The 14,121-nt window shown below is 46.8% G+C and overlaps 1 protein-coding gene across 1 annotated transcript in view; it reads right to left on the bottom strand.

Annotated features, from left to right (window-relative positions):
• Cwh43 (cell wall biogenesis 43 C-terminal homolog) overlaps positions 1 to 10,499 on the bottom strand; it is a 71,201-nt gene extending 60,702 nt beyond the window's left edge. The window contains exons 1-2 of the mRNA XM_045161239.1: positions 10,463 to 10,499; positions 8,187 to 8,393 (exon numbers count right to left, since the gene is read on the bottom strand). Of these exons, the coding sequence (XP_045017174.1) occupies positions 8,187 to 8,355 (169 nt within the window). The 5' untranslated portion in view covers positions 8,356 to 8,393; positions 10,463 to 10,499. The remainder of the gene's footprint in view (positions 1 to 8,186; positions 8,394 to 10,462) is intronic.
• Between the last annotated feature and the right edge of the window lie 3,622 nt (positions 10,500 to 14,121).

A 14,121-nucleotide genomic window follows, 5' to 3' on the forward strand; every position in this document is an offset into this window, starting at 1 on the left:
CACACACACACACACATATATATGGTTTATTTATTTGAGAGAGAGAGGATGGATGTGCCAAGGCCACCAGCCACTGCAAACCAACTTCAGATGCATGCGCCCCCGTTGTGCATCTGGCTTACGTGGATCCCAGAGAGTCAAACCAGGATCCTTTGGCTTCACAGGCAAATGCCTTAACTGCTAAGCCATCTCTCCAGCCTCCACAGGCATTCTATAGAACTCACTTCAGCTTTACAAGCTTAGGAGGTATGCCTAGAGAGATCAAGCAACTTGTCCAAGATCACACAGTAAGTTAAGAGAGCCTAAGATGCTGGCATTGACTCAGGCAGTGTGCCTGCTTGACTGAGAATCAGGCTGCTCCGTTCCTGCGTCCTTGTCTAAGCAAGAGGTTACTTCATCAGAAGCAGTGGCTTCACACACGAAAACACAGCCAGTGGAGAAACGATCCTCAGGAGAAATGTCTTGGTAGCAACACAGAGAACCTGCTGGGGACAGGGTCAGCCTGTGGGGCTGGTGGTCTGACCTACGGGGCAGAAGAAAGCTAAGTTGGCCAGAGTGCAACCAGGGCAAGGAAGAGCCCACTGAAGGAGGAGCTGCAGAAAAGGGATGGGGGCCTGGAGAGATTGCTTAGTGGTTAAGCACTTGCCTGTGAAGCCTAAGGACCTCGATTCGAGGCTCGATTCCCCAGGACTCACGTTAGCCAGATGCACAAGGGGGCACACGCGTCTGGAGTTCGTTTGCAGTGGCTGGAGGCCCTGGCGCGCCCATTCAGTCTCTCTCTCTCTTTATTTATCTATCTGCCTCTTTCTCTCTCTGTCACTTTCAAATAAATAAATAAAAATAAACAAAAAATTTGGGCTGGAGAGATGGCTTAGCGGTTAAGCACTTGCCTGTGAAGCCTAAGGACCTCGATTCGAGGCTTGATTCCCCAGGACTCACGTTAGCCAGATGCACAAGGGGGCACACGCGTCTGGAGTTCGTTTGCAGTGGCTGGAGGCCCTGGCGCGCCCATTCATTCTCTCTCTCTCTTTATTTATCTATGTGCCTCTTTCTCTCTCTGTCTGTCACTTTCAAATTAATGAATAAAAATAAACAAAAAAATTTTTTAAACAAGAAAGAGGATGGGGCTGGAGGGGGGTGAAGGCAGTAGGAGGTCAGAGGCATGGGGTCTAAGTAGAGTGTATGCATTCAACTATGACAGGTGACTCGAGCCCCCCAGGACCTAACAAATCTGCAAATAAAAGGATAGAAAGGGGATCAGTCAATGAAGTGCTTGCAAGCATGACAATCTGAGTTAAATCCCCCCTCCTTCTCCCCATACCCACATAATAATTCTGGGTGTGGTGGCAAATATCTAGAATCCCAATTCTGGACAGTCAGAGATAAGAGGTCCCTGGGGCTGGCTAGAAAGACAGTCTAGCTTCACTGGCGCACTTCAGGCCAATGCGAGATCCTGTCTCAAAGAAGGTGAATGGGGTTCCTGGGGACAATGCCCAAGATTGTCCTCAGACCTCCTCACGCATTCATAATGTGCAAACTATCACCACCTATCTAATTCCAGAACATCCGCATCAGCCCCCCAAAAGAATTCCCATAGCCATTGGCAGTCAGTCACGCCCTGTGAATTCCTCTCTTACCTCCAACCACCCAGCAATCACTCATCTGTCCATCTGTGGGGTTTTCCTACTTTGGGCACTTCATATAAATAGAATCATACAATGCGTGGTCTTTTGTGGCTGGTGTGACCTTCTCAAGGCTCATGTATACTGAAGTCTGGATTAGTGTGTCACTCATTGGCAGTGGCCCAATGATATACCATTGCATGGATCAACTAACTGCATTTTGTTCATCCTTTGATTAGTTGATGGGCATTTCGTGTGTCTATTGCTTGGCTTTTGTGACCAATGTTGCTAGGAACAATTTTGTGCAAGCTTTCCTGTAAATACACACTCTAATTTTTCTTGGACATATACTAAGAAATAGAGCTGGAGCTGGAGGGATGGATTAGCGGGTAAGGCGTTTGCCTGTAAAGCCAAAGGACCCAGGTTTGATTCCCCAGGACCCACATTAGCCAGATGCACAAGGGGGCGCAAATGTCTGGAGTTCGTTTGCAATGGCTGGAGACCCTGGCACACCCATTCTCTCTCTCTCTCTCTCTCTCTCTCTCTCTCTCTCTCTCTCTCTCTCCCTTTCTCTGTCAAAATAATAAATAATAATTACAAAAAAAAATAGAGCTGTGGGCCATAGGATAACTTGCTTACCATCTTGAGGAACTGCCACTTTCCCAGACAGCTGCATCACTATGCATTTCCTCACGTCCCCCAGCCACCTGGGAAAGCCCACCGTGTCCCCCACCTTTGTCATTCTGATTACAGCCATTCTAGTGAATCAGAATATGTATAGTCAGAAATAATCTCGGGCTAGAGGGATGATGTAGCAGTTAAGGTGCTTGCCTGTGAAGCCTAAGGACCCAGGTTGGATTCCCCAGAGCACACATAAGCCAGATGCACGTGGCACATGTGTCTGAAGTTCATTTGCAGTGACTGGAGGCTCTGGCATGCCTATTCTCTCTCTCTCTCTCTAAAATAAATAAAAATAAATAATAATAATAATAATAATCTGGGGCTGGAGAGATGGCTTAGTGGTTTACGTGCTGGCCTGCAAAACCAAAGGACCTCCATTCGATTCCCCAGGACCCACATAAGCCAGATGAACAAGGAGTCACATGCATCTGGAGTTCGTTTGCAGTGGCTGGAGGCCCTGGTGTGCACATTCTCTCTCTCTCTCTCTCTCTCTCTCTCTCTCTCTCTCTCTCTCTCTCTGTGTGTGTGTGTGTGTGTGTGTGTGTGTGTGTGTGTGTGTGTGTCTCTCCCTCTCTCTCAAATGAATAAATAAAAATAAATATTTTTTTAGATCTGAATTGCTGATTATAAACTAGGTTCATAGTTAATTTCATAGTAATTAACCTATAATATCTGAGGTGTTAGAGGTGAGATTACAGATAACACTCAGAGCATCTTTAGGTAAGAATCCCATAGGGCTTATCTATAAACAAAAGGCCTGTCCTTAAGGAGCACGTGAAGGTGGTTTTGGAGAAAAACCATGGCCAAGTATAGCCTCTGCCCAGCATCACTGGGCCCCGTGGTCACAGAAGCAGTGCTTGGCACAGTGGCCTCTTCATCTACCAGTCCAAGTGACTTCCCCATGCTGTCCCACCTCCCCAGATACACCCAGCCAGGACAAGGGGTTTTCTTGAAGGAAGAAGATGGAATGGGACTGACAGGAAGCGTCACAATCAAGTACCTTGCGCGCCACAACCTTATTTACGATCGCGTCCCTCAGAGCGTCATTGACTAGATCCCTGCCTAGAAGCCGACGGGGAGTGTGACCTCGTAAGGTTGAGCCCACAGTGACTCAAGGAAGGACACTACAAGCCAGTTGCAGTGAAATCTGCTGCTATGGTCAGCACAGGGAGGATGGCTCCATTGCTGGGCCTGACCCTTTCCTCACCAATGTGTCCTTCAGCCTGAGGACGCCGTCTTTGTAAAGGGCAGCTTCCAAGAGAGTTTCTGGGCATTCTGGGATGCCCCGTGGAAACTCAGCAAAGCCAGCTGAGCCATGGCAGAAGACGGAAGACATCCAGAATCTTCAGCAGCACAGCCAACCTGTCTTGAATCTAGTGTGTTTTGTTTTGTTTTGTTTTGTTTTGTTTTGTTTTGTTTTGTTTTGTTTTGTTTTGTTTTAAGGTAGGGTTTCAGTCTAGCTCAGGCTGACCTGAAATTCACTATGGAGTCTCAGGGTGGCCTCGAACTCACAGCGATCCTCCTACCTCTGCCTCCTGCGTGCTGGGATCAAAGGCGTGCGCCGCCATGCCCAGCATGTTTTTCATTTTGATATCTTTTTTTTTAAATCTTTTTGAGTGTGGGCACATGTGTGCCTTGGCATGCGTGTGTCGGCCTTTGCCTCCCACCTAATGTGAAAGAGGTCCCTTCTTCACTAATGTGAAAGCACACACCAGGCTGGCTGGCTCTCAGGCTTCCAGGAGTCTCCTGTCTCCACAGAGCATCTCACTATGACAGCGCCGAGATCACCGAGGCGCACTTCCATGTCTGGTATTCACAGGAGTTCTGGGGATTTGAACTCAGACCCTCGCACTTGCACAGCAAGCACTTTACCCACCATCTCCCTCAGCCCTAAATCTAGTCTTCTTTTTTTTAAATTTTTTTTGTTCATTTTTATTTATTTATTTGGGAGTGACAGAGAGAGAAAGAGGCAGATAGAGAGAGAGAATGGGCGCACCAGGGCTTCCAGCCACTGCAAACAAACTCCAGATGCGTGCGCCCCCTTGTGCATCTGGCTAACGTGGGACCTGGGGAACCGAGCCTTGAACCGGGGTCCTTAGGCTTCACAGGCAAGCGCTTAACCGCTAAGCCATCTCTCCAGCCCTCTAGACTTCTTTTAATACCAGGACTTCTCCAAGGTTGTTTAATACGTATTAGTAAGAAAAATCTCAATTCCTCATGATAGCAAGTCCACATTTAAATTTCAGTTATTCTGACAATATATTCAAATTCAGCATCCACAGATTAAAAGATACACGAATGTGAAGCTTCCCTACATAACTGTCTTTAGTTATCCCATGAGTCACCCAGGTGGTAATTAAATGTACCAATATTTTAAATCCTCTGAGAGACATTTAACTACATCTAGCCAAATCCTAAATACATTTCCATCCAAACTTTATAAAATTTTTTTTTTATTTTTGTTTACTTATTTGCAAGTAGAAAGAGATGACAGAGAGAGAGAAAATGGGCCCGCCAGGGTCTCTTGGCACTGCATATGAACACACATGTGTCACTTTGTGTGTGGCCTTAATGGGTACTGAACAATCAAACCTGAGCCAGTAAGCTTTTCAAGCAAGTGCCTTTAATCCCTGAGCCATCTCCTCAACCCCCAAACCTTTTTATACAAATGTTAATATTTCCATTTTATTATATTAAGAATATTTTCTTTAGGTAGCTTCATAGTATTCTATGGTATCCAAGTTTCGTGTTCATTATTTATTCTATCCCTCAGAGATGACATATAAGTTATTTCCATGTTGCCATTATAAATATCCCTAGAGGGCTGGAGAAATGGCTTAGTGGTTAAGGCACTTGCCTGCACAGCCTAAGGACCCCGGTTCGATTCTCCAGCTCCCATATAAGCCAGATGCACAAGGTAGTGCATGTGTCTGGAGTTTGTTTGCTGTGGCTGGAGGCCCTAGAGCACCATTCTCTTTCTCTCTATAATAAATACATATAATAAAAATTTTAAAAGCTCTCCATGGCTTTGACTTGACATGTACACATACACACATCTATCTGGAATGATGAAGGAAACTCATATTTACCATTTTATGTATATGTGAGTATATATTAGTAGTATGTCCATACGACATAGGGTGACAGGCTATGTACATACTTGCAATTCACATAACTACTGCTACATTGTCCTCCATAAATGTTGTGCCAATTTATTTGCCCACCAGCAATGAATAAGTACTTGTTTTCCCATCCTCACAACATAATGTTGTCGCACGTTTTCCTCTGACAAACCCTTTATGACACTACAGATAAATATGTCTGCATAATTTATATTGTATACAACTTGTTATATTTTATCATGATTTTTTTTATTTACTCATGTATTCATTTATTTGAGAGACAGAGAAAGAAAGAGAGAGAATGGGTGTGCCAGAGCCTCTAGCCACTGCAAATGAACTTCAGACACATGTGCCACCTTGTGCATCTGGCTTACTATATGGGTCCTGGGGAATTGAACCTAGGTCCTTGGGCTTCACAGGCAAGCATCTTAACCACTAAGCCATCTCCTGAGCCCCAATTTGTTATATTTGAAGTACTAATTGTATTTCCTTTCCAGAGAATGAGCCTATCTTTTGTCATGTACCTAGTGAGTTGTTGGTCTTTTATTATTGAGATATATGTGTGTATGTTTGTGTGTGTGTAAGAGAGAGAGAGAGAGAGCCCTTTGAGTAAAGCGTTCCTCATTTGCTATCTGACTGTTGGTTGCAATGTTTGTGATACATAATTCTCAATTTTTTTTAATTTTTATTTATTTATTTATTTGAGAGTGACAGACACAGAGAGAAAGACAGATAGAGGGAGAGAGAGAGAATGGGCACGCCAGGGCTTCCAGCCTCTGCAAACGAACTCCAGACGCGTGCGCCCCCTTGTGCATCTGGCTAACGTGGGACCTGGGAAACCGAGCCTCGAACCGGGGTCCTTAGGCTTCACAGGCAAGCGCTTAACCGCTAAGCCATCTCTCCAGCCCAATTCTCAATTTTTTAAAAATTTATCTGTGGGAGCCAAGTATGGTGGCTCATGCCTTTAATTCCAATACTCAGGAGGCAGAGGTAGAAGAATCACTGTGAGTTCAAGATCACCCTGAGACTACATAGTGAATTCCAAGTCAGCCTGGACTAGAGAAAGACCCTACCTCGAAAAACCAAAGTAAAGGGCTGGAGAGATAGCTTAGCAGTTAAGGCACTTGCCTGTGAAGCCTAAGGATTCATGTTCAACTCCCCAGATTCCACATAAGCCAGACGTACAAGGTGACACCTGTGTGCAGTCCCACATGTGCACAAGGTGGCAGATGTGTCTGGAGTTCAATTACAGTAGCTAGAGGCCCTGGTGTGCCAATTCTCTATCTCTCTCTCTCTTTTTCTCTCTCTCTTGCTCTCTCTCTCGCTCTTGGCTGTCCCTCTCTCATAAAAAATAGGCCAGTCTGGCCGGGCGTGGTGGCACACGCCTTTAATCCCAGCACTCAGGAGGCAGAGGTAGGAGGATTGCCATGAGTTCGAGGCCATCCTGAGACTCCATAATGAATTCCAGGTCAGCCTGGGCTAGAGTGAGACCCTACCTCGAAAAACAAAAAAAAAAAAAAAAAAATAGGCCAGTCTGTTGGGCTTGCTTCAAAAAAAAAAAATTCTAAAAAAATTTTCCCTGTGGGGAGAGAGAGAGAGAATGGACACACCAGGGCCTCTTACCACTGCAAATAAACTCGAGATTCATGCTGCTTGACATGAGGCATTGAACGTGGGCCACCACGCTTTGCAAGTAAGTGCTTTTAACTGCTGAGCCATCTGCCCAACCCCAGTTCTTATAGTTATTTTTTAATTTTTTTTTTGTTTATCTTTATCGGAGAGTGACAGACAGGGAAAGAGAGAGAGAGAGCAAATGGGTGCACCAGGGCTTCCAGCCACTGCAAATGAACTCCAGATGCATGTGCCACCTTGTGCATCTGGCTTATGTGGGTCCTGGGGAATTGAGCCTTGATCTGGGGTCCTTAGCCATCTCTCCAGTTCCCAATCCTTATAGTTTTTTTTTTTTAATTTTCTTTGTTCATTTTTATTTATTTATTTGAGAGTGACAGAGAAAGAAAGAGGCAGACAGAGAGAGAGAGAGAGAATGGGCGCGCCAGGGCTTCCAGCCACTGCAAATGAATTCCAAATGCATGCGCCCCCTTGTGCATCGGGCTAACGTGGGTCCTGGAGAATCAAGCTTCGAACGGGGTCCTTAGGCTTCACAGGCAAGCACCTAACCGCTAAGCCATCTCTCCAGCCCCTTATATTTCTTATGAAGCACTATTTATAGGCCTTTTTTTCCCCATTACTTCTAAGTCTGTGTCACAGTTGGAAAGAACACCATATATTCAAGAGTTGACCTGTTCTCCAAGGTACCTTCTCCCTCCTCTTTTCCATGACCTTCAGATTTTTTTTCCAGTGGGCAGAAATATTAAAAGCACAAAACATATGGACAAATCTTAATTTAGTCTTCTAATTCTACTAAAACTTTTCTGACGTGGTAATAAGGAAAAGAAACCTTTGATTTTTAAGATGTAATCATCCGGCAGGCAATGGACAGTCTATATACCATTTCACTTAATTTTTTAAATCATTTATTTGTTTATTTGGGGAAGAGAGAGAATGGCATGCCAGGGGCCTGTAGCCACTGCTAAATGAACTCCAGATGCATACACCACCTTGTGCATCTGACTTTCGTGGACGTTGGGGAATCGAACCTGGATCCTTGGGCTTTGCAGTCAAGCACCTTGACTGTTAAGCTATCTCTCCAGCCCTCACTTTATTTTTAATTAAAAAAACAAAACAAAACAAAACCTCAAACACTCTGAAATCTTACCAACAGTAACGATGCGCAGCAGGGCAAGCATCCACTTCTTGTTAGCGAGTTTCCAGAAAGGAGGAATTGTCAGGAGTATTGGTGAGAGAAAGGCTATGCTGAAACCCTCCATCCCTGTGAGCTCCAGTGTTTGTAGTGGAAAGTAATAGATCATGGGTCCCAGGCCATGGTAGAGAGACCAAGAAACATATCCTGTGAGGAGAAGGAGAGAATGTGACTTTGGCGCTGTTCCCAAACGCAGCCCTGCGACCCTCATCCTACATCATTCCCTACCGCTGGCTTTAAGTGGGCACTGACCTGGAACCACTCCTGCTATCCATCAGTTAGGTGTGGAGAATGGCTCTGGGCTGTCAGGAGTGGCTCAGCGTCTCTTGTTTGTTCCAATAATCATGTGATCATGTGAATATCTGTAAATCGTCCCTCTAGTATGTTCTCCTCCCTCCCTCCCTCTCTCTCTCTCTCTTTTGTTTTGGTTTTATGAGGTAGGGTCTCACTCTAGTTCAGGTCGACCTAGAATTCACTATGTAGTCGCAGGGTGGCCTCAAACTCATGGTGATCCTCCTACCTCTGCCTCCTGAGTGCTGGGATTAAAGGCGTGCACCACCACGCCTGGCATATGTTCTCTTCTTTGGAACATCTGAGTTGAATCTGGTTTTCTATCTAGACCTTGACTCATAAAGCCCCCTTGCCTAAGTTGGCCCATAAATATCACACAAAGTTTTCAATATAACAGTGGGCATCCCTTCACCCAACCTGTTACACCCAAAGCCCTTTAGTTGGGCACCAAACTTTTTCTTATGACTAGACTATATAACACCCAGCCCTCGGGAGATGGGGCAGGAGTGAACACCCAAATTTGAAATCAGCCACACCTCTGCTGCCAGCAACTAGCCCTGTGATCTTGGGCGATAATGACAATTAATTCTAAGGCGCTCTGTGTCAGGCACTGCAGAATACAACCCAGGTCTCTTATTCCTCGGATGATCCCATGCCCTATCAGGTGGGTATTCTTTCTGTTGTCATTATTTCGTGTTTGTTTGTCTGTGTGTGTGTTTGAGGTACAGTTTCACTCTAGCCCAGGCTGACCTGGAACTCACTCTGTAGTCCCAAAACTGGCTTCAAATGCGCAGTGATCCTCCTACCTCTGCCTCCCCAGGGCTGGGATTAAAGGCGTGTGCCAGCACCTCTGGCTTCCCAATCAAGTGTTTCCACCACCACGAAAGAGTAAAAACAGACATGGGCAAAACAGAACTGCAGATAAAATCCTAAGCCTTAGAAAGTTACGCAAATTGCCTGCGGAGCTCACGTAGCTAACGGCTGGGTGAGCTTTAATCCAAGCAGTCCACCAAGGTCGCCCTCAGCCCCTGCGTGGCGGCTCTCTCCCCGTCCCCTCCCTCTGTTAATCGGAAGGAAGGTCATCACCTGAGCGGTCAGAAGAATTGAAGGAGGTCAAGTCCATCTAACCTTGGAGTCACTCGGTATTTCCCAATTTACAAGGTGGGAAAAGAGCACCAGGTCCCACAAGTTCAAGTTCTCCAGGACGCCCTCCCCAGGCCCCATGGATGCTGGTGTAGCAATGCATCGCTGGCCTCAGTTTCCCAAACGTTGCTCTGAGAGCTCAGCTTAATTACACAGCTCCCATAGAGTCACAACAAGAAATCCTGCTAAGCCCACGGACCTAGTTTCAGGGGTGTGATATATATATATATAGTGTATATAATATTATAATATACATAATACATATATATGTGTGTGCATATATATTTATGTATGTGCATATATATATATATATGTATATATATATATATATAAATATTTTTTGTCGTGTCTTGGACTGTACCATCACCACCACCAATTGCACTTACACCGAGGGACCCCCCACCCCAGCTCTCACCTGCAGTCCTTGGGGGAGGGGGAGGGGGAGGGGGGGAAACAAGGGCCCGTTCCTAGGGAAAGGTCAAGACCAGGACTGAGTTGGACTGACTTTAACGTCAAGGTCACGGAGGAGGGCTGCACGTGGAGAAATCGCGTCCCTGGAGGACAGTGCCAGGGCGGCGTGGGAGCGAGAGAACCACCCAGCCTTGGAACCTCAGCCCGGGTCTGGTCTCTTTCCCTTCCGCTGCAAAAGTTCCCAGGGGACCGGGGACAAAAGGCATCAGAGATCCTGGAGCCCAGGGCTCTCTCCTCCCTCCCCGGGGCTCAACGGACCAGGCCGGGGACGCCGGGACCCAAGAGCACGCGCCACGACTGCCTCGACTTACCCAGGAGGGTCTCCAAGAGGATTTCTCTCCACAGGCCGGACACCATAGCTCAGTGGGCCCGGGCTGCCGAGCCGCACAGCCGGGGTTGTGGCTGGGGACCCGGGAGCAGAGGCGGGTGCGGTGAGCCCCTCCCGTCCCCGTCCCGTCCCGTCCCGGTGACACCCGCCCGACGCCCCGCCCGACGCCACCTGTGCGCCGCGGGCGTCTCCCGCGCTTCATCGCAGCTTCCGCCGGGGACGGCGGGGGACCCGCAGGCCAAACCTGTCACCTGTCACCTGTCACCTGTCCCTCCTGCCTCCCCTGTGGAGCCCCCCCCCCCCCGGGGCACCCAGCTAGGAGGGGACCACTCCGGATGGGTGATGGCATCGTTTAAACGAAAGCCCAGATGCGCTGGTTTCAGCCCCGGTAGAGCGCGCAAGAGACCTGATGCTGGGTTTGCGGGGTGGGGGTGGGAGGGGGGTCCTTCCAACCAGGAACTCGATCTTGGCATTCTTCAGGCCCAGGGAACGTTCTCCGGGCGCATGGGCTAGGGGGACAGCCATTGAAGCGTGCTACTTTTTTTTAGCTTTGGGAATAGACACACAGCAGGTCAAACGCGGGGCGTTCCAGCGGTTGTAGCATTTCCTGTGAGTTTCAGAGGCGCTGCAACAATTTGCTGAGGGGACAGAGGTGGCTGGAAATGGAAACTCGGGCCTCCACAACTTAGAAATAATAGGATGGGAATAGGTCACGTTGAACTAGCCTAGGTATTCCTCCCTTGAATATTACCACGCCCAGGGCCGTCTTGAACTTTCTTAGAATCTCCTCAAAGCATTTCGTTTTAATTCACTTTAATCTTTAGAAAGAGCATAACTGGGGCCGGGCGTGGTGGCGCACGCCTTTAATCCCAGCACTCGGGAGGCAGAGGCAGGAGGATCGCCGTGAGTTCCAGGCCACCCTGAGACTACAGAGTGAATTCCAGGTCAACCTGAGCTAGAGTGAGACCCTACCTTGACAAACCAAAAAAAAAAAAAAAAAAAAAGAGAGAGAGAGAGAGAAAGAAAAAGAAAGAAAGAAAGAAAAAGAAAAAGAAGGAAGGAAAGAAAGAGCAAAACTGTTTTCAGTTCTGGAAAGTTTGATCTGAAATTAAACTGTACACTGCTTCAAAGTGAATATTGCTATAAGGTCAAAGTAGTTTGGAACAAAGGGCCACTAATCATTTACTAATGCACAAAGAGCTTTGTAAGCCAGTGGGACAGAATGGAGCGATCAGAAACCACCCATCTCTCTGCTGGTTTGATTCCCCACTACGTGTGTAAGCCAGATGCACCAGGTGGTGCACACATCTGGAGTTCTTTTGCAGTGGCTAGAAGCCCTGGTGTGACTATTCCCCCCCCCCCCCCGCCACACACATACACACATACACAAAATAAATAAAAATAAATACTATTTTTAAAATGTAGGAGACCAAACCATGAAATCCTTGGGGTAGAAAAAATGGAAGAGCTGAATCTCCGTGATCTTGAGTTGGCCAGAGGAGTCTCCAAAACAGTGTGAAAAGCACTAAGGACAAGAGAAATGATAAACTTGACATCATCCAACATGCGCAGCTTTTAGCCAGGTGCAGCAAAGAGGATGCACCTGCAGTCCCTACTGCTAAAGAGGCTGAGATTGGGGCTGGAGATGCCGCTGCAGGTTCCCCAGGACCCACGTCAAGCTAGATGCACAAAATGGCACACGCGAATGGAGTTCATTTACAGTGGCAAGAAGCCCTGATGAACCATAGTCTGTTTATTCTCTCCTCTCTCTCTTCCCCTTCCTTCCCCCAGCAAATAAATAATAAAAATAAATAATGTTTTTGAGGTAGGGTCTTCCTCCAGCCCAGGCTTACCTGGAATTCACTATGTAGTCTCAGGGTGGCCTCGAACTCGTGGCAATCCTCCACCTCGGCCTCCAGAGTGCTGGGATTAAAGGCGTGCACCACCAGAGGCCGGGGCAGGACGACCATTATCCCAGGAGCTCAAGGCTGGCCTTGGCAGCACAGGAAGACTTGAAAAACCTCATCTTGAAAATGAATGAATCAATGAATGAACAAATAAACCAACAAAAACTATGGAGATTTTTTTTGCTCCAAAGGACTCCATCAAGAAAGTGAAAAGAAAACCCGAGTGTAGCTCAGTGGTAAAGAATGTGCTTAGTATGCCTCAGGCCCTGGGTTCCATCCCCAGCATTCACAGGAGCACATACATTCACAAAGAGTGAGAGAGAGAGAAACAGAAACAGAAAAGGAGGGAAAAGAAAACACATAGAATGGAGGAAGAATGTGTAACTTGTACAACTGAGCCAGCAAATCTACATCCATCCCTGCTTTCAGAAGGGCTTGCCAGTATTCTTCCTGTGTCTCTTACACATGTCTCTGTGGATTGTTCTGTTCTGGACATTTCGTATAGATGAACTTGGCTGGAGAGATGGCTCAGTGGTTAAGGAGCTTGCCTGCAAATCCTAAGGACCCAGGTTTGATTCCCCAGAACCCATGTAACCCAGCTGCACATGGTGGTGTATGAATCTGGAGTTAGTTTGCAGTGGCTAGAGGCCCTGGAGCAAGCATTCTCTCTCTCACTCACTCACTCTCTCACTAGCTCTCCATCTCTAATAAATAAATTAAAAAAATAAAATTAGATGAACTCACAAAATAAATGTAGCCTTTCATATCCAATCAGAAGTCCTTGGGCTGTCCTGGGAAAACATGATGTGATTTAAGGAAAGCTGTTGACACTGATCATGTCTTTAGCAAGCAAACATAGTCGTTTGCCCGCTTGGCTTTGGCCTCTCAGGACCCTGCACAGAGATGAAGTTTCTCTTAGAAAACTTTCTTGACCTTAGATGTAATGATGTAATTTTCCCCCAAGTATATGATTTTATCAGTTTGTAGCTGTGCAGAATCACACTGAGTGGTAGTTCTGAATGAACCGTCTTTTTTCTTTTTTTTTTTTTTTTTTCTTTTTTTTTGATTTTTCAAGGTAGGGTCTCTGGTCCAAGCTGACCTGGAATTCACTATGGAGTCTCAGGGTGGCCTCAAACTCACGGTGATCCTCCTACCTCTGCCTCCCAAGTACTGGGATTAAAAGCATGCGCCACCACGCCCGGGGGAACCATCTCTTTATTATAGAGCACAGCATACGCCACAATCACCCGCTGCCTCCTGCAGACGTCCACGGCTGGGGCTCTCCCTGCTGTTCTGAGTCATTCTCAGAGCTCTCCCAGGAATGATCGGATTAAACAACGATCTGGACAATGGAATATTTGTCGAGCCATAAAAGGAAACATGGCGTGGACACATGCTCCAGCAAGGATGATTCTGGAAAGGCTTTATGCTAAGTGTAAGAAGCCACATATGAAAAATCACCTGTGTATTGTCTGAGCCCATCTATGACAGAGGGCCAGAATAGGGAAATTCACAGGGGAAGAAAGAACACTGAGGTTTGCTGGGGGATGGGTGAAGGGGAGAATGGGAAGCGCCTTTTCTTTTTGGGGGGAGGGCATGATGAGCATATTTTGGAATGACACTGGTGGCAGATGCATAACTGTGAATATATGAGAGCCTGTACACTTTGGAAAGTTGAAGTTAATGCCATGTTATTTAAACTTCAATTGAAAAATAAATCAGACTGCTGGTGCCC

The sequence above is a fragment of the Jaculus jaculus genome, chromosome 11, assembly GCF_020740685.1.
Source record: "Jaculus jaculus isolate mJacJac1 chromosome 11, mJacJac1.mat.Y.cur, whole genome shotgun sequence".
Classification (NCBI taxonomy): Eukaryota; Metazoa; Chordata; class Mammalia; order Rodentia; family Dipodidae; genus Jaculus; species Jaculus jaculus.